Source organism: Nannospalax galili, unplaced genomic scaffold (genome assembly GCF_000622305.1).
Source record: "Nannospalax galili isolate Female #2095 unplaced genomic scaffold, S.galili_v1.0 scaffold741, whole genome shotgun sequence".
Taxonomy (NCBI): domain Eukaryota; kingdom Metazoa; phylum Chordata; class Mammalia; order Rodentia; family Spalacidae; genus Nannospalax; species Nannospalax galili.
In genome coordinates, this window is record NW_008346093.1 from 1,175,607 (window position 1) to 1,200,320 (window position 24,714).

The following is a 24,714-nucleotide window of genomic DNA, read 5'->3' on the forward strand; positions in this document are numbered from 1 at the left end:
TAGACCAGGCTGGCCTTGAACTCAACAGAGATCCGCCTGCCTCTGCCTCCCGAGTGCTGGGATTAAAGGCTTGCACCACCACACCCGGCTATTTTTATTATTTTATGTGTATGAGTGTATTGACTGCATGTATGTGAGTGCACCCATGTCGTGCAGTGCCACAGGGGTCAGAAGAGGGCTTCGGATTCCCCTGGAACTGGAGTTAAGGACGTTTTGTAGCCACCATGTGGGTGCTGGGAATTGAACCCTGGTCCTCTGCAAGAGCAGTCAGTGCTCTTAACAGCTGAGCCATCTCTCCAGCCCTCAGAATTATTTTTAACTAGGGGCAGGAGTTGTTTCCCTTTGACAGCCCAGGGCCATGGAAGGTCTGTGGCTGTCTGTGGTAACAGTCCCTTTCCCACAGGGCCCATGTGCTAAAAGGCTCAGTCAACAGGATCTCCACTTTGCCCCTCCCACATACATACCAGGGTGCCCAGGACCTTTGCCTCATCTACTTCCTCTACCCAGATGTCTTTTGTTTCTGTTACCTTTTTTTTTTTATCTTTTTGAGACAGGGTCTCCCTGTAGCCCCAGCTGGCCTGAAACTCACTATGTAGACCAGGCTGGCCTTGAACTCACAGAGATCCGTCTGCTCTGCCTCCCAAGTGCTGGGACTAAAGGTGTGCAACACCACCCCAGCCCTGTTACATATGTTTTAAAATGAAGGTTCAAGGGCTGGAGAGATGGCTCAGCGGTTAAGAACACTGGCTGTTCTTGTAGAAGACCTGGGTTCTAATCCCAGGACCCAGATGGCAGCTAACAACTGTCTGTAACTCTAGTTCTAGGGTATCTGACACCCTCTTCTGTCCTCTGTGGGCATTGCACGACATGGGAGTACTTACATACATGCAGGCAATACACACATACACATAAAAATAATAAATAAAAAATTTTTTTAAATGAAGGTTCAAGCCAGGTGTGATGGCACATCCCTTTTATTCCAGCACTCAGTAGACAGGCAGGTGGATCTCTGTGAGTTTGAGCTGGGCCTGGCCTACATAGCACATTCCAGGGCAGCTGGGACTACAGGGAAGACCCTGTCTTTTAAAAAAAAAAAGGAGGGGCTGGAGAGATGGTTCATGGTTAAGAACACTGACTGTTCTTGTAGAAGACCTGGGTTCGAATCCCAGCACCCACATGGCAGCTAACACCTGTCTGTAATTCCAGTTCCAGGGGATCTGACAGTGTCTTCTGTCCTCTGCAGGCATTGCACGACACGGGTGCGCTTACCTACATGCAGGCAATACATGCATGCATATAAAATAAAAATAATTTAAAAAAATTTTTTTAAAGTTCACCTAGCCACGTGTCATGGCACACGCCTTTAATCCCAGCACTCAGGAGGCAGAGGCAGGTAGATCTCTGTGAGTTCAAGGCCAGCCTGGTCTACACAGTGAGTTCCAGGAGAGCTGGGGCTACAGAGAGCCCATGTCTCAAAAAGACCAAAAAAAAAAAGTTCACCTAATTTCTACTTTATTCTTACATTTTTTAAAAAAAATTTATTATTTTTATTTTATGTGTATGAATGTATTGCCTGCGTGTGTTTAAGTGCACCCATGATGTGCAGTGCCCATAGAGGTCAGAGGAGGGTGTCAGGTCCCTTGGAACTGGAGTTATAGACAGTGGTTATCCGCCATGTGGGTGCTGGGACTCAAACCTGGGTCTTCTGCAAGAGCAACCAGTGGTCTTAACCGCAGAGCCATCTCTCTAGCCCTTTATTCTTACAGTTTTAATATAATTTTTATTTTCCTTCTCTTGCCTTTTCAGTTCTTATTTCCTGCTCTAACTCTTAAATACTATGAAATGGTCTAGTTTTTTTTTCACCTTGAACTTCTGGCCCTCCTCCCTCTACCTCCTGAGTGCTAAGTGCATGGGAGTGCCACCATGCCAGGTTTATATGATACTAGGGATCAAACCTAGGGCTTCCTGCATGCTAGCATTCTACCAGCTGAGCTACATCACCAGCCTTATATGGCTTATTTCTATCTCATGTTTTCTGTCTCTTTTGCTCTGTGTCCTGGGAGATTGCCTCAATTTTGTTTGCAAATCTTTCTGCTGAATTATATAGTTCAGCATTTTTTATGTAATTTAGGTTGGTTCTCTTTTTTTAATATTCTATTTATTTATTTTATTTTATGTGTATGCATGTATTGCCTGCATGTAGGTAAGTGCACTCGGGTCATGCAATGCCTGCAGAGGACAGAAGAGACTGTCAGATCCCCTGGAACTGGAGTTATAGACAGTTGTTAGCTGCCATATAGGTGCTGGGATTCAAACCTGGGTCTTCTTCAAGAACAGTCAGTGTTTTTAACTGCTAAGCCATTTCTCCAGCCCCTAGGGTGGTTCGGTTCTATCTATCTATCTATCTATCTATCTATCTATCTATCTATCTATCTATCATCTATTTATTTAATTTATTTATTTATTTTTGGTCTTTTTGAAACAGGGTTTTCCTGTAGCCCCAGCCGGCCTGGAACTCACTAGACCAGGCTAGCCTTGAACTCACAAAGATCCACCTGCCTCTGCCTCCCAAGTGCTGGAACAACAGGCCTGCGCCACCATGCCCGGCTAATTTTTTTATTTATGTGTATATGTGTGTGTACCTGGAGCTAGAAGAGGGCATTGGATATTGGATCCCTTGAACCTAGACATTATATATATATTACATATTATATATATATCATTTTTTAATATTTATTATTTTTTATGTGTATGACTGCATTGCCTGCACATGTGTAAGTACACCTGTGTCATGCAATACCTGCAGAGGTCAGAAGAGGGTGTTGGATTCCCCTGGAACTGGAGTTACAAATGGTTGTTAGCTGTCATGTGGGTGCTGGGAATCGAACCCGGGTCCTCTGCAAGAGCAGCCAGTGCTCTTAACCACTGAGCCACCTTTCCAGCCCCATCATTTTATATATATATATATAATTCTTTGAGAATTGCATATTGTATTTTTATCATAGTCACACCCCTCCCCAGCTGTTTCCAGATCCATCCTCTGCTTCCCTGCCCATCTAACTTTGTGTCTTCATTTTTTTAAGCCCATTGAGTCCAATTTGTGCTGCCCATGTACTCTTGGGTATGTGATAGGCATTGTTTTAATCTGCAGAAGCATTTTAGTCCTCTCGTTATTTTTTTTATTTGTTTTTTGGTCTTTTTGAGACAGGGTGTCCCTGCAGCCCCAGCTGTCCTGGAACTCACTGTGTAGACCAGGCTGGCCTTGAACTCACAGAGATCCACCTGCCTCTGTCTCCCAAGTGCTGGGACTGCAGGCATGCACTACCATGCCCGGCTTAGTCCTCTTGTTTTTATGACCTCTCATTCCTGATCTTGTTTTTATAGAATACTAATTAGAAGTGCCTTAAGTTTTCTTCTGTTCCTGTTATGTCTCTTCATTCTGAGGCTGACTGAATTATCTTCTTGGTTCTTTTGTATACTAGTGGTTTTCCTCAAATGTCTAATGATAGTGATTTTTGCTATTTATACAGCTGTTCTTAGGGCCGTCATGGGATTACTGTGCTATGCTATTTGTAGATCTGTATTTCTAAAAACAAGTTCCCCAGAATGGGGACAGAGAAAGTTTCAACTTTAGGGACTATGGTGAAGATCCCAATCATTAGGTTGGGTCTTGCCAAATGCCAGAAAAAAAGGAATGTCTCTTCTTTGGGGCAACACCTCTTTTTTAAATCCCTCAGCCTTGCCAAACATATGTCTGTTTCACTTATTTTTCCAATCTAGTTTTGGATTTTTCTGTCATCTCTACTGTTTTTTAAAAATATTTTATTTATTATTTTTATTTCATGTGTATGCATGTATTGCCTGCATGTAGGTAAGTGCACCTGTGTCGTGCAATGCCTGCGGAGGACAGAAGAGGCTGTCGGATCCCCTGGAACTGGAGTTACAGACAGTTGTTAGCTGCAGTGTGGGTGCTGGGATTCGAACCTGGGTCTTCTGCAAGAACAACCAGTGTTCTTAACTGCTGAGCCATCTCTCTAGCCCCCATCTCTACTACTTTATTGTGTTTTTTAATGCTTCACTAATTTTTGTTTTTTAATTTCCTCCTATGTTCTTTATTTTCTTCATTTCTGGCTTCTTGGTTTAAATACTTCAATTGAATTATTCAATTCATTTGTTTCATCCATATCTGCACCCACTATTCTACTCCTGTTTTATCTCTGGATAAATTCAAGAATGCATCTTTATAGGGATTTTTTTGTTTTGTTTTTTTTGAGACAGGGTTGCCCTGTAGTCCCAGCTGGCCTGGAACTCACTATGTAGACCAGGCTGGCCTTGAACTCACAGAGATCCACCTGCCTCTGCCTCCAACTGCTGGGATTAAAGGCGTGTGCCACCACGCCTGGCCGTATAGGGATTGTTTTTTAGAAACACATTACTCATTGGGGGTAGAGCTCACTGGTAGAATTTTCCTAGTCTGAGCAAGGCTCTAGGCTAAATCTTCAGCATTAGGGGGGAAAAAACATTAATTGCGTTTCATGCCCATAAAAGTAATAACAATTGAATAAGCCTTTGGGGGAAGAGGGAGTTAGAAACAGTGGCACAATGTAACTCAGGTTATCTTCAAACTCAAAATCCTCCTGCTTTAACCTCCTGAGTGCTGAGATTACAGCTGTGTACCAGTGTACCTGACACCTATACTATCTTTGCCTGGGGTGGTAGAAGGGTAAGGAATAACCCTATACTATTAGTCTATCATTCTACTCGAAGTTGGTCAACTTACTGTTAAATTTCTCTTTGGGGTCTGGAGAGATGGATAAGACAGTAAAGTGCTTGTGAGGACTTGAGTTTGATCCCCAGAACTCACATTTTTTAAAAAAAGGCTGGGTGTGATAGTGTATGCCTTTAATCTCAGCCATTAATCCCAGCACTCAGGAGACAGAAACAGGCAGATCTCTGTGAGTTTTAGGCCAGCCTGATCTATGTAGTGAATTCCTGGCCAGCCAGGGCTACATAGTGAGACCCTCTCAAAAAGCAAACAAATAAACAAAATCCTGATCACCCACCCCTCAGAAAAAGACAGGCATGGTAGTACATGCTTGTAATCCCAACTGCAGGCTCACTGACCAGCCAAATTAGCCTAATTGAGGAACTCCAAGCTAGCAGAAGACAAGGTAGACAGTCCTAAGAAACAATACCCCAGGTTGTCCATGTACATGAACACATATGAACACACACACATCTCCTGGGCTACAGTTATGGTATGTGCAAGACCTTGGATTCGGTCCATAATGCCACAAAAATTCTATTTGCTTAATAAACCTCCTAGTTTCCTTTGTGTTAGGGTTCCAAATAGCAGCAGCTTCCCCCCTCCCCAACAGGGACCTACAGACTCTGCTGAGAAGCAGCCTGCCTTTCCTCTGATCTCCAAAGATAAGATAAGCAGATTCTACCTGATAACCAGAGATTTTAGAAGCTGTTTATTACAACAGCTTTTCTCTTATCTCAAGAGGGAAAAAGTAAACACTTCCAGACCCTAATCCTACCTGCTTTTCCTGCTTCCCCCTCCCTGATTTCTCCCCCAAACATTCCCCCCTTCCACACCCTAAAGCCCCCATATATAAAGTCCCAGCTCACAACCTGTGGGCTGATATCTTTCACTCACATCTTTCCCTGCCCTTCCCTGACATCCTTCCCTTTCCTGACATCTTTCCCTGACATCCTTCCCTTCCCTGACATCCTTCCCTTCCCTGATATCTTTCCCTTCCCCGAGGGAAAGGTGCCCCATGCGAAATAAATCTGTATCCCGCTGAGAATTTCATCTGTGCCTCGGTGCCTCCATCCATCCACGTGCACCTGCTCTCTCCAACATTTTTAATCTATCGCTTTGGTGCTACTTTTTCTGTTTGTTGACTCTGGGAGCTTTCTTGTGGAGTTGAGTTACTTCAGATATTTATTCATTCCTTTCTTCCATGAGGATAATTCTTTTTTATTTTTTTATTTTTTGGTCTCTTTTGAGACAGTAGACCAGGATGCGCTATGGAGACCAGGCTGGCCTCAAACTCACAGAGATCTGTCTGCTTCTGCCTCCCTACTTGTTAGGTCAAATTCACTGCTGGAAGGTGCATGTGGCATCCAGTTTCCTCCTCCCACCATCCTTAGGACAACCTGAGGCAGCAATTCCCCAAAACCACTCTTTAGAAAATCCTAAGGAGTTTATTGGACTTACTAACTGAGCTTGGGGTGTAGTTTACTTACAGAATATTAGGCGCCCCCCCCCATTTACGTTTGGGCTGGGAAGTCCATACTCAAACGTAGATCCTATGACTTCCTATGACTTGCCCACAAATGGCAAGAGGCCTGCTTAGCCCCTCCTCATGCAGCTAAGGTCAACCGATTGGGTGGGAGGGGTAACTGACACACACACACACACACACACACACACACACACACACTCTTTCTGAGGAGCTTGCCACCAGAGTGGTTAGAGGAACACACCCGGCTCCCTGAAGGTAATTCTTTTGTTCTCTTGTGTTGTCCTCCTTAACTCTACTCATTGCTTTGCTAAAAGTTTAAAAGTGGGACTGGAGAAATGGCTCAGTGGTTAAGAACACTGGCTGTTCTTGCAGAATACCCAGGTTCAAATTCCAGCACCCACATGGTGGCTAACAACCATCTGTAACCCCTGTTCCAGGGGATTTGATGTCCTCATCTGTCCTCCAAGGTCATTGCACGACATGAGAACATGTACAAGCAGGCGTATAACATTCATACATATAAAATAAAAAAGTTTTTTCATCTATTTTTTTGAGACGGTCTCCCTGTAGCCCCCAGCTGGCCTGAAACTCATGTAGACCAGGCTGGCCTTGAACTCACAGAGATCTGCCTATCTCTGCCTCCCAAGTGCTGGAATTGAAGGTGTGCGACACCATGGCCAGCAAAGTAAAAGCTAATTTAAAAGAGTAAATGCAATAGTTATCTGTCAGTGTTATAAATTTTTTAAGGTATATGTCTCCTTGTAGACTCTTCTACTGAACTGTGAATTTTAGTTTGTATTTTTTACATATTTTATTATTTTTATTTTATGTGTATGAGTGTATTGCCTGCATATAGGTAAGTGCACCCGTGTCGTGCAGTGCCCATGGAGGACAGAAGAGGCCATCGGATCCCCTGGAACTGGAGTTACAGACAGTTGTTAGCTGCCATGTGGGTGCTGGGATTCGAACCCGCATCTTCTGCAAGAACAACCAGTGTTCCAGTGTTCTTAACTGATGAGCCATCTCTCCAGCCCCGACAATTTATATATATATTTTTGGTCTGTTTGAGATAGGGTCTTTGTTCAAATTTCAAATTTCATCCTTTTTTTTTTTTTGTCTTTTTGAGACAGGGTCTCCCTGTAGCCCCAGCTTTCCTGGAACTCACTATGTAGACCAGGCTGGCCTTGAACTCAAAGAGATCTGCCTGCCTCTGCCTCCCAAGTGCTGGAACTACAGGCGTGTGCCACCACACCCGGCAAAAATTTATATTTTTTAATTAAAAAAAGTTTTTTATGGGTATGAATGTATTACACCTGCATATATGTAACTGCACCCATGTCATACAGTGCCCAAGAAGGTCAGAAGAGGGCATCCGATTCTTGGAACTGAAGTTATGTAGTGTTGTTAGCTGTCATGTGGGTGCCTGGAATTTGAACCCAAGTCATCTGCAAGCATAGCCAGTGTTCTTAACCACTGAGCCATCTCTCTAGCCCCCAGTATATTTTAAAACTATTTTATTCTTATTTTATGTGTGAGAGTATTTTGCCTACATGTATGTAAGTGTATCATGTGTTTCCCTGGTGCCCCTGGAGGCCAGAAGTAGGCATTGAATCAGCTGGAACTGGAGTTGAGGACAAGTGTTAGCTGCCATGTGGGTGTTGGGAACCAAACCTAGGTCCTCTGGAAGAGCAGCCAATGATTTTAACCACTGAGCCATCTCCAGCCCTATGCAGTATATTTTAATCATTTTTGGACTCCCTCCCCTATCTGTACCCCTCTTATAGCCCCCCTACCTCATTTTTTATACTCTGTCATATATATTAAATCCTATTGAGCCAAGTTTGTGTCCCCAAATGTCCTTTGGTGTCCATCCACTGGAGCCTGATCAGCCAATCTAGCATCACACCGTTAAAGGAAACCAGCTCTCAGTCTCCTAGTAGTTATCAGTTGCCAATAGGTGTTATCAGCTGGGGCTTCTTACTGTCTTCCCTACTTCTTTGCTGGGATTTAAATGTCTGGCTTGAGCTTGCATGGGCCTTGTGCATGCTCTTACCATTGCTGTAAGCTCATATGAGTAACTTTCCAGCTATCTGGAAAACTGTTTCCTTGTCATCATCTGCCACATTCCTTCTGGCCCCTCTTCTGCAATGGTCCCTGAGCCTTGGGTGACATATGTTTGAAATAGGTGTCCTATTCAGGAATAAGTTCTCTGAAGTTTGGCTAGTTGTGGCTTTCTGGGTTAATCATCATCTGTTACATGAGGAAGCTTCACTGGTAAGAGTTGAGAGATGTATTAATATTTTTTCTGTCTCTGGTTGTGCTATATTCCCTGAGCCTTAAGGGTAGATGTTGCATTGAAGATGTGTCACTTGGGGGTGGGCACCTCACAGACACTTATTCTCTGCAGTCAACCAGTTGTAGAACTTTGTAATAGTTTCCATTTGTTGCAAAAAGAAGCTTTGATGGGTGGTGAGACACACTTGTCTGTAAAGGTATGTATTTAGAAGCACATTGGTCTAGGGGTGTGACAAAAGTAGGTTTTTCTCTAGGATCTATTACCTCTCCAGCCATGTGTACTTGACTGTTTACAGTACCACACATGAATTCCCTCCAGTTGAGCAGGCCTTAAGTTCAATTAGATAACTGTTGATTACCCCTGAGATAAAAGTACCACTACTACCAGGTGTGGTGGCGCCCGCCTTTAATCCCAGAGGCAGAGGCAGGTAGATCTCTGTGAGTTCAAGGACAGCCTGGTCTACATAGTGAGTTCCAGGACAGCTGGGGCTACAGGGAGACCCTGTCTCAAAAAAGAGCAAAAAAAAAGTACCACTACCTCACCAGCAGAGATTACTTACTGGGCTGGTCATTGTTGTGGTTTATAAACATTTTATAGCTGGGTGGAATCAATGATTGGAGTTCTCCCTTGGCAGTTTGCATAGTATCTTCTGATAGTGTGGGAGCTGGTCTTCAGGGAGGATACTTCCAGATCAGTTCCAGCTGGATTGCTCCAAGTCCTTTGTCCAAAGTATGTCCTGTCTGCAGCAGTAGGGTCTTACGTTCACATTCTGGGAAGCAATCAAGGTCTGTGACAGTAGCCTGTGTTATTTTGGGAGTCTCTTAAAGTACTTTTAATAGTATGTATATCTTTCAGTAGGCTTTTGAACTATTTCTTTTTTTCTTTTATATTAAGGGATGGTTTAATGTAATTACAAAGCAAATTTGAAACATAATACAGAATTTACGATACAAAGTTAAATCATAGGAATTTATAAGGAAGTGAATGAACTAATATATTTCACTCCGGTTTTTCACACTACTTAAGCATTATCTCCTTTCCCCCTGTGTAACCCTCCCTATTCCTTCCCAGTTAAAGTATCCCCCCATTTTTCCCCTTGATAACAGCTGTCTCATACTATCCCCCTTTCTCGAGCTCCATTTTCCCCTTTACTCCCATGGTTCCTTTCCTTTTCCTGGCTCTTATGGTTACATCAGGATATAGATTCACATCTAAAGATTTGGAGCTAAGATCCACAAATGAGAACATACATCGCTTATTTTTCAGAGTCTGTTACTTCACTTAATATAACAGTTTCTAGTTCCACCCATTTACCTGAAATTTCATGATTTTGTTTTTTCTTTACTGCTCAGTAGAACTCTATTGTGTAAATGTACCACATTTTCATTATCTATTCATCAGTTGAGGGACATTTAGGTTGTTTCCATAGCTATTGTGAAAAGAGCAGCAACAAACATGGCTTAGCAAGTACCTCTATAGTAGGATGTTGAGTCCGTTGGGTATGTGCCAAGGAATGGTATAACCAGATCATGTGGTAGATTTATTTTTAGGGTTTTTTTTTTTGTCTTTTTGAGACAGGGTCTCCCTGTAGCCCCAGCTGTCCTGGAACTCACTATGTAGACCAGGCTGGCCTTGATCCGCCTGCCTCTGCCTCTGGGATTAAAGGCGTGCGCCACCACACCCGGCTACTTTTAGTTTTTTCTAAAATATTTTTATTTATTATTTTTATTTTTATTGTATGAGTGTATTGCCTGCATGTATGTGAGTGCACCCGTGTCGTGCAATGCCGCGGAGGTCAGAAGAGAACTTCAGACTCCCCTGGAACTGGAGTTAAGGACGGTTTGTAGCCACCATGTAGGTGCTGGGAATTGGACCTGGGGCCTCTGCAAGAGCAGTCAGTGCTCTTAACTGCTGAACCATCTCTCCAGCCCCTTATTTTTAGTTTTTTAAGAACTCATCACACTGATTTACATAGTGGTTGCATGAGTTTGGAATCCCACTAGCAATGAATGAGGGTTCCCTTTTGCCCACATCCTTACCAGTATTTGGTGTCACATGTTCCTTTTTTGTTGTTGTTTAGAAACAGGGTCTCCTGTAGCCTCAGCTGGCCTGTTGCTTGATAGGTAGACCAGACTAGCCTCAATTTCACAGAGATCTGCCTGCCCAAGCTTCCCGAGTGCTGGGATTCAAGGCATACACCACCACACCCTGCTTATTCTCTTTATCTTAGCCATTCTGACTGGGGTAACATGAAATTTTATGGTTTGATTTGCATTTTCCTAATTACTAAGGATGTTGAATGTTTTTAAAGGTGTTTCTTAGCCATTTTTATTGCTTCTTTTGAGAGCTCTCTGTTCATAGCTCATTTTTTAAATTGGGTCTTTTGTTTTCTTGATTCTTTGCTTTTTGAGTTCTTTGTATATTTTAGATGTTAATTCACTATCAGATGTACAGCTATTGAAGATTTTCTCCCACTCTGTAGGCTTCTTCACGCAATTGGTTATTTCCTTTGCTGTACAGAAGCTTTTTAGTTTAATGAGGTCCTATTTGTTGATTGTTGATCATAATTCCTGAGTAACTGAAGTCCAATTTAGCAAGTCCTTTACTGTACCTATATTTTGTAGGGTACTGCCTATATCTTCTAACAGTTTTAGCGTTTCAGGGTTTCAGGCTTCACATTGAGGGCTTTGAGCCCTTTTTTCAGGCTGATAGATACGGGTCTAATTTCATTCATGTAGAGACCCAGTTTTTCCAGCACCATTTGTTAAAAATGCTGTCTTTCCTCCAGTGTGTGTGTTCTTGGCACATTTGTCAAATATCAGGCGGCTGAAATTTCATGCACTCATGTTTGGCTCTTCATTTATGTTCCATTTATCTACATGACTGTTTTTGTGCCAGTACCATTCTGTTTTTATGACTATAGTTCTGTAAAATAGTTTGGAATTTGGTATAGCAGCTCCCCCCAGCATTACTCATTGTGCTCAGGATTGCTTTGGCTATCCAGAGTCTCTTGTGATTCCATATGAATTTTAGGATTTTTTTTTCTGTTTCTGTGAAGAATGTCATGGGGATTTTGATTGGGATTGCTTTGGGTAGGATGGTCATTTTTTCAGTATTAGTTTTACCAACCCATTAGCCCAGCAGGTCTTTCTGTTTCCTTGTGTCTTCCTCAATCTCTTTCTTCAAATATTTATAGTTTTCATTGTAGAGTTCTTTAATGTCTTTGGTTAGGTTTATTCTTAGATATTTTACCCTTTTTGAAGCTATTGTGAACTGGAGTGTTTCCGTCTCTGTTTGTTAGTTATAAGACTGGTGACATAAATTGATCTTTTTTGGTGAAAGTGTTGATGATATCTAGCAGTTTTCTGGTGGAATTTTGGAATCTCTTATGTATAATATCATATCATCTGCAAATAGGGATAATTTGACCTCTTCCAATTAGTACTCCTTTAATTTCCTTCTCTTGTCTTATTGCTCAAGCTAGAGTTTCAAGCACTGTATTGAAATGGAGTGGTAGACAGTCTTGTCTAGTTCCTGATTTTAATGAGAAAGCTTCAAGTTTTTTTTTCTATTTGCAATGATGTTGGCTGTGGGTCTGTTGTATATAGTATATAGCCTTAATTGTGCTGAGGTATGTTCCATGAAGTCCAATTCCTTCTAGGACTTGATTCATGAATGCATGTTAGAGTTTGTCAAAGGCCTTTTCTGCATCTATTGAGATGATCATATGATTTTTTACTTTAAGTCCATTTATGTCATTTATTATGTTTATTGACTTATGAATATTTAATCATCCCTGTATCTCTGGAATAAAGTCACCTTGATTGTGGTGGATAATCTCTTTGATATGTCTGTATGTGATTTCCAAGTATTTTGTGGAGAATTTTTGTATCTATGTTCATTAGGGACGTGGGCCTATAGTTTTCTTTTTCTGTTGTGACTTTACCTGGTTTTGGTATTAGAGTAATACTAGCTTCATAGAAGGAGTTTGGGAATTCTCTCTGTGTTTCTATCTTTTTGAATAATTTAAATAGTATTGGTTGTATATTTTCTTTCAAGGTCTGGTAAAATCCTGCTATGAATCCATCTGAACCTGGGCTTTTTTTTTTTTTTTTTTTGGTCTTTTCAAGTCAGGACCTCCCTGTTGCCCAGCTGGCCTGGAACTCACTGTGTAGACCAGGCTGGCCTTGAACTCACAGAGATCCACCTGCCTCTGCCTCCCCAGTGCTGGGATTAAAGGTGTGTACCACCATGACCAGCTTGGATCTTTTTTCTTAATCCATTCAACTAGCCTGTCTTTTTACTGGGGAGTTGAGGCCATTGATATTTAAAGTTGTTATTGAAAGATGTATATTGGTTACTGTCATTTTATTTTTCTGTTTGTGTTCTTAGTCCTATTTTGTGTTTCTGTGAACCATAAATGAATTATACTTTCATTTGTTTTCTTTCTGTTGCCTCTTGGGTATGGTCATTCCTTTGTTGGGTGCTTTGTATTGCTTTGAGTAGTCTCTGTAGGGCTGGTTTGGTAGACATGAGTTTGTTCAGCCTATTTGTATCATGGAATATTTTTGTTTCTCCTTGGACTATGATAAACAGTTTTTCTGGGTAAAGTATTCTGGATTGGCATCTATGATCATTTAGAACTTGGAATACTTTGCTCCAGGCTCTTCTGACTTTTATAGTTTGCATTGAAAAGTCAACTGTAATTCTGATGGGTTTTCCTTTATATGTAACTTGTTTTTCTCTTTCAGCTTTCAGTACCCTCTCTTTCTTCTGTATACTTAGTGTTTTTACTATGATATGCCACAGGTAGTTTCTGTTCTGGTCCTGTCTATTTGATGTTCTGTGTGCTTCTTGTATTTGTATGGTTGTGTCTTTCCTTAATTTAGGGAAATTTCCTTAAATTTAGTCCTGTTGAAGGTCTGGTCCATGCCATTGTCCTGAGAGCCTTCACCTTCTTCTATGCCTTTGATGCATATATTTGGTCTTTGTATCCCATATTTCCTGCATATTCCTATGGATTTTTTTTTAATTTTTCGTATTCTTTGCTTGAACAGTTCAATTCCAGTCTTGATATTCTGTTTTCCATTTCATTCATTCTACTTTTGAGGCTTTTTCCTGTTGTTTCAAATTGGCTTATTGAGCTTTTCAATGCTATCTTCATTTTGGCTTGAGTTTTCTTCAGTTTTTCTATGTCTTTTGTGAATTCACCTTTCAAATCCTGAATTGTCTCTGTCATTTTATTAAGCTGGATATTGGAGCTTATTCCTATCTTGTTTGAGTTCAATGAGTTGTTTGTGTATTCTTTAAAATCCTTGAATTCTTTATAAACATAAAATTGTTTTTTTAACTTTTGTGTCCTGGGGTTACTCTACAATTCTCACTGTTGAACACTTCTATAGGACTGGTGAAATTCAGTGAAAACATATTATCTTGGTTTTTCATATTATTTTTTCAATGTGACCTATATGTCTTGATACAAAATTCTAGACTGCCTTTATTGAGTTGAAATTTAGTTTTGTTTTTATTGTCATTGTAGCTTGTTCTGATCAAATATGAATAGTTAATTGGTCTGTGTTTCAGATTCTCGGGTTTGATTTTTTTTATTGGAGGGATAGGATGGCTCCAGGCAGGTTACCAGGTGGTTCTCCAGCAGCGTGAAGGAGCCTAGGCCCAAGCTGGGATGATGGATCTTTATGAGACAGGGTCTCCTTGTAGCCCCAGCTGGCCTGGAACTCACTTTGTAGACCAGGCTGGCCTCGAACTCACAGAGATCCACCTGCCTCTGCCTCCTAAGTGCTGGGACTAAAGGCGTGCACCACCACGCCCGGCGTGATATAAAATTTTAAAAATCATCCTTTACCCACTCAAGACTAGAGCTTTTTTTTGGCCTTTTAGAGACAGGATCTCCCTGTAGCCCCAGATGTCCTGGATTCACCATGGAGACCAGGCTGGCCTCGAACTCACAGAGATCTGCCTGCCTCTGCCTCCCGAGTGCTGGGATTAAAGGCGTGTGCCACCACGCCTGGCAAGACTAGAGCTTTTTATGTTGGTTTCATTCCCCAATTCCAAGATATTTTTGCTCAATTTTAAGAATCCTTTTATATCCATGGCTTACATTTTACAGCTATATTTTCAGCATTTATTGAGACATCTCTTAAATTTGTCTAGATTCATAGCTTACCCCTATTTTTGGCATTTCCTGTAAAAAGGAGATTGGTGCTGCCTTAGACTACTGGAACAAGGCAAGGGAAAGATGATTAAATAGATGATGATTGGGTAGATAAATGAACAGATGAATGGTACATTATTTACTTTGTTTTCCTCAAGCAGAGTAAGGCCCTCACAGCCCCTGCTGTGATTTCTGTTGGAGTCTGTACAGCATGTCCTTTCAGTCTCAACCTGAGTATCATGTCTTCTTAGCTAGAACACATTTATCATGTCTTTTCAGCCAGAATCTGTACATCATATCCTTTCAGCCTGAAGCTGTGCATTTCATCTTTTCAGCCAGAACCTACACATCATGTCTTTTTGGCATCTGTTGTGCATGTTGGTTCCTCTCACCCCTGTGAGCACTTTCTCATGAAATAGTAGTAGAAGAGATGGCTTGTGAAATGTTGAGAAAGGAAGGCCCTCACTGATGGAGGTATGGCAGCCTTAGATAGCATCCTCTACTCCACACACAAAACCAAGTCCCATGCCAGACATGGTGGTGCATGCACTTTTAGTCCCAACACTCAGGAGGCAGCCCCATCTCTCCTTATTCCTGGCCTCTGCATCTGCATCTCTCCACTTCCTTTGGTGGAATCACTAAGTTCTCTAGCATGGACTGAGGCTTTTTTCAGCCCTATCTGATTTCCCAAGATAAGTGCACCATGAGCCTCGTGTGTTACGGGGGTTTATCCTGCTGTTATTACCTTGAGGTCATAACACTGAGGAAGGCAATGAGCAGACATGATTGAGAGTTTCTCACAGGGTCAGCATCTCCCAGGTTCTCGGACAAACTCAATAGCTTTTGAGATCTTAGACCTGAGTCTGGAATTGGATAGACACTAAAGGGGCAGGAATATTTATTGACAGAAGGGATCGGGTGGGAGACCAAATGAATGAGTAGAAAAATGGGTAAACCAGTAGGATAATTCATGAATGAGAGAATGAATAAATTGCTAAGTGAATGGAATGGTAAACTTATTGAATAATTATGAGAATTATAAGCATGAGTTGAGAATTGATGGGAAAATTAATAGAGAGAATGAATGAGTGATTGCCTAAGGAAACGAGTAGTTGAATATGCCATTGCAGCTATGAACTGGGATTATTTGGTCTGACTTCTCCAATTCTCTTGTCCTTTTTTCTATGCTAGAGATTGAACCCAGGGCCTTTTTTTGTGTCTTTTTGAGACAGTCTTCCTGCCTGTAGCCCCAGCTGGCCTGGAAGACCAAGCTAGTCTTCAACTCATGAAGATCCACCTGTATCTGCAGGGAGTGCTGGGATTAAAGGCATGCAACACCACATCCGGCTTGAACTCAGGATCTTCAACTTGATAGGCAATCTTCAACTCTTCTTTTCTCTGCCCCTAGTGTCCTCTACTTCTCCATCCACCGCTATGAGCAAGGTCGGTTCTGGCCCCACCTTAAGGCTTCTAACTGGTCTACCACAGGTTTTGGCCAAGGCCAAGGATATACCATCAATGTGCCTTGGAACCAGGTCAGTAGACACCCACCCAAAGTGAGGCCTAGCCCTGTCCTCCTGCTGGCTTAGGCAAAGTGACTGTCTTGTCATGTTTATGTATCTGCAGGTGGGAATGAGGGATGCTGACTACATTGCTGCTTTCCTGCACATCCTGCTGCCAGTTGCCTTTGAGGTCCTGGAGATCTAGGAAATTTTGGGGTGAGGAGCAACATTGAGGAATGATTCATGAAGGCAGGTATTCTCACATAGTCTGTTCTCTTCCTCAGTTCCAGCCTCAACTGATCCTGGTGGCTGCTGGATTTGATGCCCTCCTAGGGGATCCCAAGGTAAGGCAGGCTCTCTGGGGTATCAGACAGGCAAAGCAGGCTGTACTGAGCCAGGGTCATCCTTCATGTCCCCTCAGGGAGAGATGGCTGCCACTCCAGCAGGATTTGCCCAGCTAACGCACCTGCTTATGGGTCTGGCAGGAGGCAAGTTGATTCTGTCTCTGGAGGTAAGTAACTCACCTTTATCTCAGATGGTGGATCCAAGGGGGCTTAAAATTTTGTATGTGTAGCCAGGCGTGGTGGCACACGCCTATAGTCTCAGCACTTGGGAGGCAGAGGCAGGCGGATCTCTGTGGGTTCAAGGCCAGCCTGGTCTACATAGTGAGTTCCAGGACAGCTGGGGCCACAGGGAGACCCTGCTTCAAAAACACCAACAAAAAAATTTTTGTATTTGTTTAGTCTGTGTGTCTGTGTGCATTCCATGGTGTGCATGTAGAGGTCAGAAAACAACTTGCAGGGGTTAGTTCTTTCCTTCAGCAATGTGGATCCCAGGAATTGAATTTAAGTCACCAGCCTTGCCAACAAGGACCCTTAACCTCTGAGCCATCTTGCTGGCCCCCTGGAGACCTTAAGAACAGAGCTTTTGGGCCTTGGGGGATGTAGTCGAAAGGTAGAATGCTTGCTTAGTATATGCAGCATGTTCTGTATATCTCTAGGACCACCAGAAACAAAACCAGAGCTTTCAAGTATACAGGAAGTTCTGGCCCAGAATTTCTACTTCATAATTCTTTGTGCTTCTGCTTTTCTTAAAGTAAATAGGCAAAACAGTTACATCATTGTCCAGTGAATTAAATGAAGTCACCCTCTAAATTCCTTGTTCTTGACATGTACCCAAGTATTGTTACTATTATCAGTATTTGTCCCTGGTAATATCTGCCCCTCTGTTCACCTCCCCTGACAACTCCTTCCCCAGGGTGGCTACAACCTACATGCCTTGGCTAAGGGTGTCAGTGCATCACTCCACACCCTTCTTGGAGACCCTTGCCCCATGCTGGATTCCCCTGGTGCACCTTGTAGAAGGTGAGCCTGGGTAGAACAAGGGAAAAGATAGCCCTTATTGCCTGCCTGGGGGCCATTTTGTCATATTTCTGCTTCCCCTTCACCCAGTGCCCAAACTTCACTCTCCTATACTCTGGAAGCCCTTGAGCCCTTCTGGGAGACACTTGTGCGATCAGGTAGGAGGTGGGGAGTGGGCATGATGCAGCAGGCATGGGATGAGCTATTGGGAGGTATTTTTCCAGATCTCCTCTTTCTTTAACATTTTATTTATTATTTTTATTTTATGTGTATGAGTATATTGCCTGCATGTATAGAAGTGTACCCCTGTCATGCAATGCCTGTGGAAGTCAGGAAAAGGCATCGGATTCCCTGGAACTGGAGTTAGGAATGGTTGTTAGCTGCCATGTGGGTGCTGGGAATCAAACCCTGGTCCTCTGCAAGAGCAGCCAGTGCTCTTAACTGCTGAACCATCTCTCCAGTCCCCCAAGATCTCCTCTTACTCTCCTGGGATGCCTTGGTAGAGAGGACCAGGCCCCCTCTCTTACTTGGGTTGGTTTTAGATATCCTATCCCTTTTTATGTCTGGGCCACATTTATCCCAGAGTATGATCGATCCAGGTTCCAGAAGTAGGGTGATCTGAGTCCCTCTTGTAGTTGAGTCCCCAGAGGAAGATAATGACGATGTGGAAGAAAACAAGGTGGAAGAGAACGAAGAGGAAAGACCCTGGGAGGCTGCTGCACTACCAATGGATACATGGCCAGTACTGCAGTATCGCACTGGACTAGTCTATGATGAAAGAATGATGAGTCACTGCAACCTGTGGGACAAGTATGCAGTCAGAGGGCTGGAGTAAGTGATAGTTGGATCACTCTGAGGGATACAATTAATCCCCTAACTCTGGTTTCACCCACTGTTAGCCACCACCCTGAGACACCTCAGCGCATCTTACGGATCATGTGCCACCTGGAGGAGCTGGGCCTTGCCTCACGATGCCTCATCCTGCCAGTGCGGCCTGCCATGGATGCTGAGCTGCTCACTTGCCACAGGTCAGACCCTGTGCCAGGTGTAGGCCAGCTGCAGGACTATGGGATGCTCTATGGGTGGGGCCTACAGCTCTCCTCCAGGATGGGTAGAGCTACTACCTACTCAGAGGGGTCTAAGTTCTTGTCTGGGGGTGGACCTGTGGCTGAAAGGGGAAAGAACCACATCATTGTTCCTCAAGTGTTCCTACCTGTGCCTCTAGTGCTGACTACGTGGAGCGTCTCCAGGCCACAGAAAAGATGAAAACCCGGGAGCTGCACCGTGAAGGTGCTAACTTTGACTCCATCTACATCTGCCCCAGCACCTTTGCCTGTGCGCAACTTGCTGCAGGAGCCACCTGCTGCCTGGTGGAAGCTGTGCTCTCAGGAGAGGTGTGTCCTCTTTGGGTGCCAGTGTGGTTTGGCTAGAAAGGAATAGAGAAGACCACCTGTCACTTACAACGCCTTGACAGTTGAGTAAGACCTGAGGACAGAGGCAATGGGAGAGTCTCTGCTTGCTGAAAGGAACCAGCTGCAGCTGACAGAGACAGGAGAAAGGGAAAAAAAGAGAGAGTGAGTATGAGGGCCAGGGATCCAGTCTTCCTCCCTGATCCTTCCACAGGTTTTGAATGGAGTTGCTGTGGTACGTCCCCCAGGACACCATGCAGAGCAGGATGCTGCTTGTGGTTTCTGCTTTTTCAACTCTGTGGCTGTGGCTGCTCGCCATGCACAAGCCATTGCTGGGCGTCCCCTGCGGTAAGGGCTCCCAGATACCCCATAACCTGCTCATGCAGGGACCTGAACCTCCTACCCTACCTCAATACTTAGTTGGCAGGCCCATGCTTCAGCCCTAGAGACTTTCACGGAAACAAGAATCTACTGGCCCAGAACTTCACCAGAAAAGACCCAGAAGGGTTGTCTCAGTGCCTACCCTGCTAGGACCACCAAATCATGGCATCCAAACACTAAACTAGGATCCAGGGTCTTACACCAGTGTTTCTGACCCCTAACTATAATCCCAACAGAGCCAGGCCCAGGCCCCCAATACTTACTCCAAAAGACCCAGGGTGTGACACATGCAACTTAACTACCCAGGTCTAAGGCCCTATTTCCTAGTCCCTATAAGAGCCTAGGACCAAGCCCTGAGCACTTGCTCAGGCCCACAGTAAAGCCCTTGGGCCCCAAGGTTGAGCCTTCATCCTTACAATGATAGCTAATGCTCAGTAGGACCCAAGAGACTTAGGGTCCTACTGCCCAGCAACAGGTAAATGCCTCTGAAGACCCCAATGGTCTATCCATAGCCCTCTCCTATAGGCTAGGTGTCCCAATGTTACTAAGGAGCTATCCCCCTCCACAGGATACTGATCGTGGATTGGGACGTTCATCATGGTAATGGAACCCAGCACATGTTTGAGGATGACCCCAGGTGAGGGATGGAACTAGAGGCAAGAGTATGATGGGGGAGGGTACTGAACCATGCTGCAGGTATGCTTGGAGCCCCTAAATAGCCCTAGCCATTGCCCCTTTCTCATCCAATCCTCTCCCTGGCAGTGTATTATACATGTCCCTGCACCGATATGATCGTGGCACCTTCTTCCCCATGGGAGATGAGGGTTCTAGCAGCCAAGTAGGCCATGCTGCAGGCACGGGCTTCACTGTAAATGTGCCCTGGAATGGGCCCCGCATGGGTGACGCTGATTACCTGGCTGCCTGGCATCGTCTGGTACTTCCCATTGCCTATGAGGTAAGACTCTGGTTATTACATGACACCTGTGCAGGTGGCAACATATATCTGCCTCCTCAGCATGCCAGTCTGACTACCTGCTGGGGCAAGGGTAGCTGTAATGGCCTTATGTATCTGTCTGACTATGGCTGTGTGTGAGTGCCTTTTATGAATGACATTCTGAGCAACTGTCTTGGCTCTGTGTGTGTGTGTGTGTGTGTGTGTGTGTGTGTGTGTGTCTCCTGGATTTGCTGTAGTGGTCTGTGTGGCCTGGCTGGATCCATGCCCTATGTGTCTGCCATCATGAGTTCATAACTATAAGGGTGGTCATAAGTGACAGAGACAGTATTGTCTCTGTGGAACTGTGTGTACAAGGGAGGCAGGAGATTGAATACGTCTGTGATGCTGCACAGGTGGCTATCATCTCCTTTCTGTGTGTGATAGGTATGACAGATACTGTATGTCACTGCATGCTGCTAACTCTTGTGATAGTCTGAGAGTGACGCTTTGAAGGTGGAAGCTCAATGGGATCCCTATCTCTGTGTCTCTTTGACTGGGCTTACCTGTTTGTGTATGGGTCTCTTCAACTGCTCTGACTGGAGTATGGCCTTGCTGTATGTGAATAGAGGGCAGGACCAATGGCATATGTGTAACTGACACAGTGAAGCATGAGTGTGCATACAACTATGCAAACCTGGACTTGGAGTGTGCTTTTAGATCTGTATGCATGTGGCTATGCACAGCGGTAGAGACTACCTTGTACATGTATTTATGCACAACTGTGCAAATGACTGCTTCCCAATGGCACAGCAGTGTGTGTGTGACCATTGTGACTGTGGCAAAGGCATGTATATGATTATGACTATGCAGGGGTGGTTGTGTATTATTGTCCTTCTGAGAAGCCAAGTATATGTGTATGACTAGTGCGATTTGTAGTCCTGTCTGTATACTTGTATTATTACATATTCTGTGTGTATAAAAGCCTGTATTGTATGCATATGTGTCCCATATTTGACTGTAGTGTGTGTGAGAGAAGACATCCCTCTGTCTCTACATTTCTGTTGGCACTACCTCTTGACATCTGAATCTCCATGTTGTCTTGTCTCTGTGATCCATATCTGTTTCATGACTCCTACATTTGGGGGGCATCTTTTTTAAGAAAGGATCTCCCTGTAGCCTCAGCTAGCCTGGAACTTGCTATTGAGGCTGGCCTCAATCTGCTGCTCTACCTGCTCCTGCTTCTCGAGTACTGGGATTAAAGGCATGCACCACTATGCCCGGCATCTCCACATAGCTTAAGTCTATGTCAGATATGTCCTTGTCTCTGACAGACTGAGCCTGTCTGTTTCTCCTAGCTCTAGGCTCTTTTTCTTATGTTCCCCTGTCTTCTCCTTATTTTCAGGTCTCTGTTTTTACAATTCCCAGTCTCTGACTTTTGTCTCCATGCCTCTATTTGTCCTTATGTCCATCTCTTACCACCTACCCACGCCTTCCCCCTCATGCTCATGTGTCTCTTTTACTGCAGTTTAATCCAGAACTGGTGCTGGTTTCAGCTGGCTTTGATGCAGCACAAGGAGACCCACTGGGTGGCTGCCAGGTGACACCGGAGGGCTATGCCCACCTTACCCATCTGCTGATGGGCCTTGCCAATGGCCACATTATCCTTATTTTAGAGGTAATTCTCTCTCTTGGTTCCTATTCCCATGGTGGGAGGGTAGTTTGGAAGAGTTGGCAATGGCACTTGGGACAGTTTCCTAAAATCTCCTGAGTACAGATCCACCTGGGACATTAATAAGGACAGTAACAATAGTATTAGGAGTCTTAAGCACTCACTATGTGCAAATTACTCTCCTCCACACTTTTTTGCATTACAAGTTTACTTGACAAAGTAGCATGTAAAGTAGAGTATGTTTGACTCATCATTTTCCTTTCTCAAGATCAGAGGAAGTAGCTGAACATGGTAGTACATGCCTGTAATCCTAGAACTTGGGAGGTGGAGGGAGGAGGATTAGGGTCATCCTCAGCTAAATACTGAGTTTGAGGTCAACTTGGGCTACATAGAATTCTGTTTCAGAAAACTCCTCCCCAAAAAATAAAACATCAAGAAACTGAGGCACAGAGTAGAATAATGGCTAGCCTGAGATCATACACTTAAAATGGCAGAATTGAGACTTGAACAAATATTCAACAGATGGTTCTGGGGGGCTGCTTTTCACCATTACCTGAATTCCTAACATGTTACAGAGACAGAAAATTCACTGACCTTTTTCTTTTTTGTTTTTAGTTTTTGGGGGAGGGTTCTTTTTGAGACAGGGTCTCTCCAGCTGACCTGGAGCTCACTGTGTAGACCAGGCTGGCCTTGAACTGACAGAGATCCACCGACGTCTGCCTCCTGAGTGCTGGGATTAAAGGTATATGCCACCACACCCAGCCTCACCTCACTGATCTCTTTCTTGGGGTGTGTGTGTGTGTGTGTGTGTGTGTGTGTGTGTGTGTGTGTGTGTGTAGAGACTCTCCCTATACCCCCAGGTCGCTTAAACCTCACCCCTGTAGCCCCAGCTGGCTTTAAACTCACTATGTAGACCAGGCTGGCCTCCAACTCAACAGAGATCCGACTGCCTCTGCCTCCCAAGTACTGTGATTAAAGGTGTGCAACCACCACACCACCACACCTAGCTTTTTTTTTTGGTCTCCCTGTAGCCCCAGCTGATCTGTAACTCACTGTGTAGTCCAGGCTGGCCTGGATCTCACAGAGATCTGCCTGCCTCTGCCTCCTGAGTGCTGGGATTAAAGGCATATGCCACCATGCCAGGCTCACTGAACTTTTGTAAATGATTCAGTGCCCCGTACCCCTTGCCCCGGGGTTCCCTAATTTGTTGGATAGAGCTGGCTAATCATGAATGAGTGCCTGACATACAGGATGGACTGTAAAGATGCCCTGTCTTCCTACTGTTATGCATTATTCAGACATTAACTTGACCTCTCAGCAAACATTGATGTTATTTTCACTTTTACAGATGAGGACACAAAGTCATAGAGAAAGTAACTGGCTTATAAAAAGTCCCATTTGTAGTTTGCCTAGGTAGGACTGCTTGTGGAAAGCTAGAGTGGTGATTAAGAAGTGCATTAGGGAGCCAGGCATAGTGACGCACGTTTTTAATCCCAGCACTCAGGAGGTAGAGGCAGGCCTATCTTTTTTGTAAGATCAAGGCCAGCCTGGTCTGCATAGCAAGTTCCAGGCCAGCTGGGCTACAGGGAGACCCTGTCTCAAAAAGACAAGAAAAAATAAAAAGGAACATGCACTAAGGCAAAGGACTAGTAGTTTGGTGGTAGAGCACTTGCTTAGCATCTGCTAGACCCTAGGTTCAGTTCCTTGGTACCAGGTAATAATAACAACAACATGGTTCAAACACCAGCATTGCCTCTTCAATTGTTGTGATCTCACACAAGTCATCTAACCACACTGAGCCTTGGTTTCCTTATGTGCAAAAAGAGTAGAAATAAGTTTCTATGGAGTATAAAAACAGTCTAAGTTAGGGGTCATGCAGAGAGAATACTAGTTGTTCCTGTCCTATCTCAGGATAGGGGATTTTGGTGAATCCACCATGTCCATTTCGTGGGGGTCATGCCAGTGCTTTCTATGATACAAGGCCAGGGGTTCCTGGACAATGTGAAGACATGTTTTCTTTGTATATGGCATGAGGGCAGGTTGCTGTACAGGTTGAGCACCTATCCTTGTGAGGATTGTGTTAATATGTCTAACTATAAATATATTAAATATATATTAGTATGCATAAATAAAATGGGATCTGGCACACAGCAAACAGGAAGTGTAATCTGTTATTAATACTATTACCAGTATTGTTACTGTTACCTTGCACTTGACAGCACAATTTACCTTCCCCAACAACCAGCTCACACAGTTGAATACTGCCCATTTTACAAATGTGGGTTATACTCATTTGTTCCTGGTACCACCCTATACTCCAGACTTTTAGGGCCCTAGAATGAAGAAGAGTACTAATTAGACTTTCAGGCCATCTGATCCTCCAAATTCCTTGATGAACCCTCATTATACCTTCCCTCCCCTTTTCTTTAACAAAGGGAGGATACAACTTGGCATCCATCTCTGAGTCCATGGCTGCCTGTACCCACTCCCTCCTTGGAGACCCACCACCCCTGCTTGCCTTGCTGCGGCCTCCACAACCAAGAGCCCTGGCCTCAATCACTGAGACCATCCAAGTCCATCGCAGATACTGGCGCAGTTTGAGGATCATGAGTAAGTAGACATGGGAAGTTGGGAATAATAAAAGAACTCAAGGAAAGGGCTGGAGAGATGGCTCAGCGGTTGAAGAAGACCTGGGTTCAAATCCCAGCATCCACATGGCAGCTAACAACCGTCCAT

The 24,714-nt window shown here is 44.0% G+C and overlaps 1 protein-coding gene across 3 annotated transcripts in view; it reads left to right on the forward strand.

The window, feature by feature from the left end:
- Window positions 1-24,714, forward strand: part of Hdac6 (histone deacetylase 6) — a 38,456-nt gene that overhangs the window by 11,350 nt on the left and 2,392 nt on the right. For all 3 annotated transcript variants that reach the window (XM_008842552.2, XM_008842553.3, XM_029568034.1), the window contains exons 11-24: window positions 16,131-16,257; window positions 16,349-16,414; window positions 16,509-16,568; window positions 16,646-16,735; window positions 17,482-17,588; window positions 17,676-17,743; window positions 18,221-18,395; window positions 18,485-18,613; window positions 18,811-18,979; window positions 19,209-19,342; window positions 19,944-20,012; window positions 20,138-20,330; window positions 21,835-21,984; window positions 24,414-24,588. In XM_008842552.2, coding sequence (XP_008840774.1) covers window positions 16,131-16,257; window positions 16,349-16,414; window positions 16,509-16,568; window positions 16,646-16,735; window positions 17,482-17,588; window positions 17,676-17,743; window positions 18,221-18,395; window positions 18,485-18,613; window positions 18,811-18,979; window positions 19,209-19,342; window positions 19,944-20,012; window positions 20,138-20,330; window positions 21,835-21,984; window positions 24,414-24,588 — 1,712 coding nt within the window. The remainder of the gene's footprint in view (window positions 1-16,130; window positions 16,258-16,348; window positions 16,415-16,508; window positions 16,569-16,645; window positions 16,736-17,481; window positions 17,589-17,675; window positions 17,744-18,220; window positions 18,396-18,484; window positions 18,614-18,810; window positions 18,980-19,208; window positions 19,343-19,943; window positions 20,013-20,137; window positions 20,331-21,834; window positions 21,985-24,413; window positions 24,589-24,714) is intronic.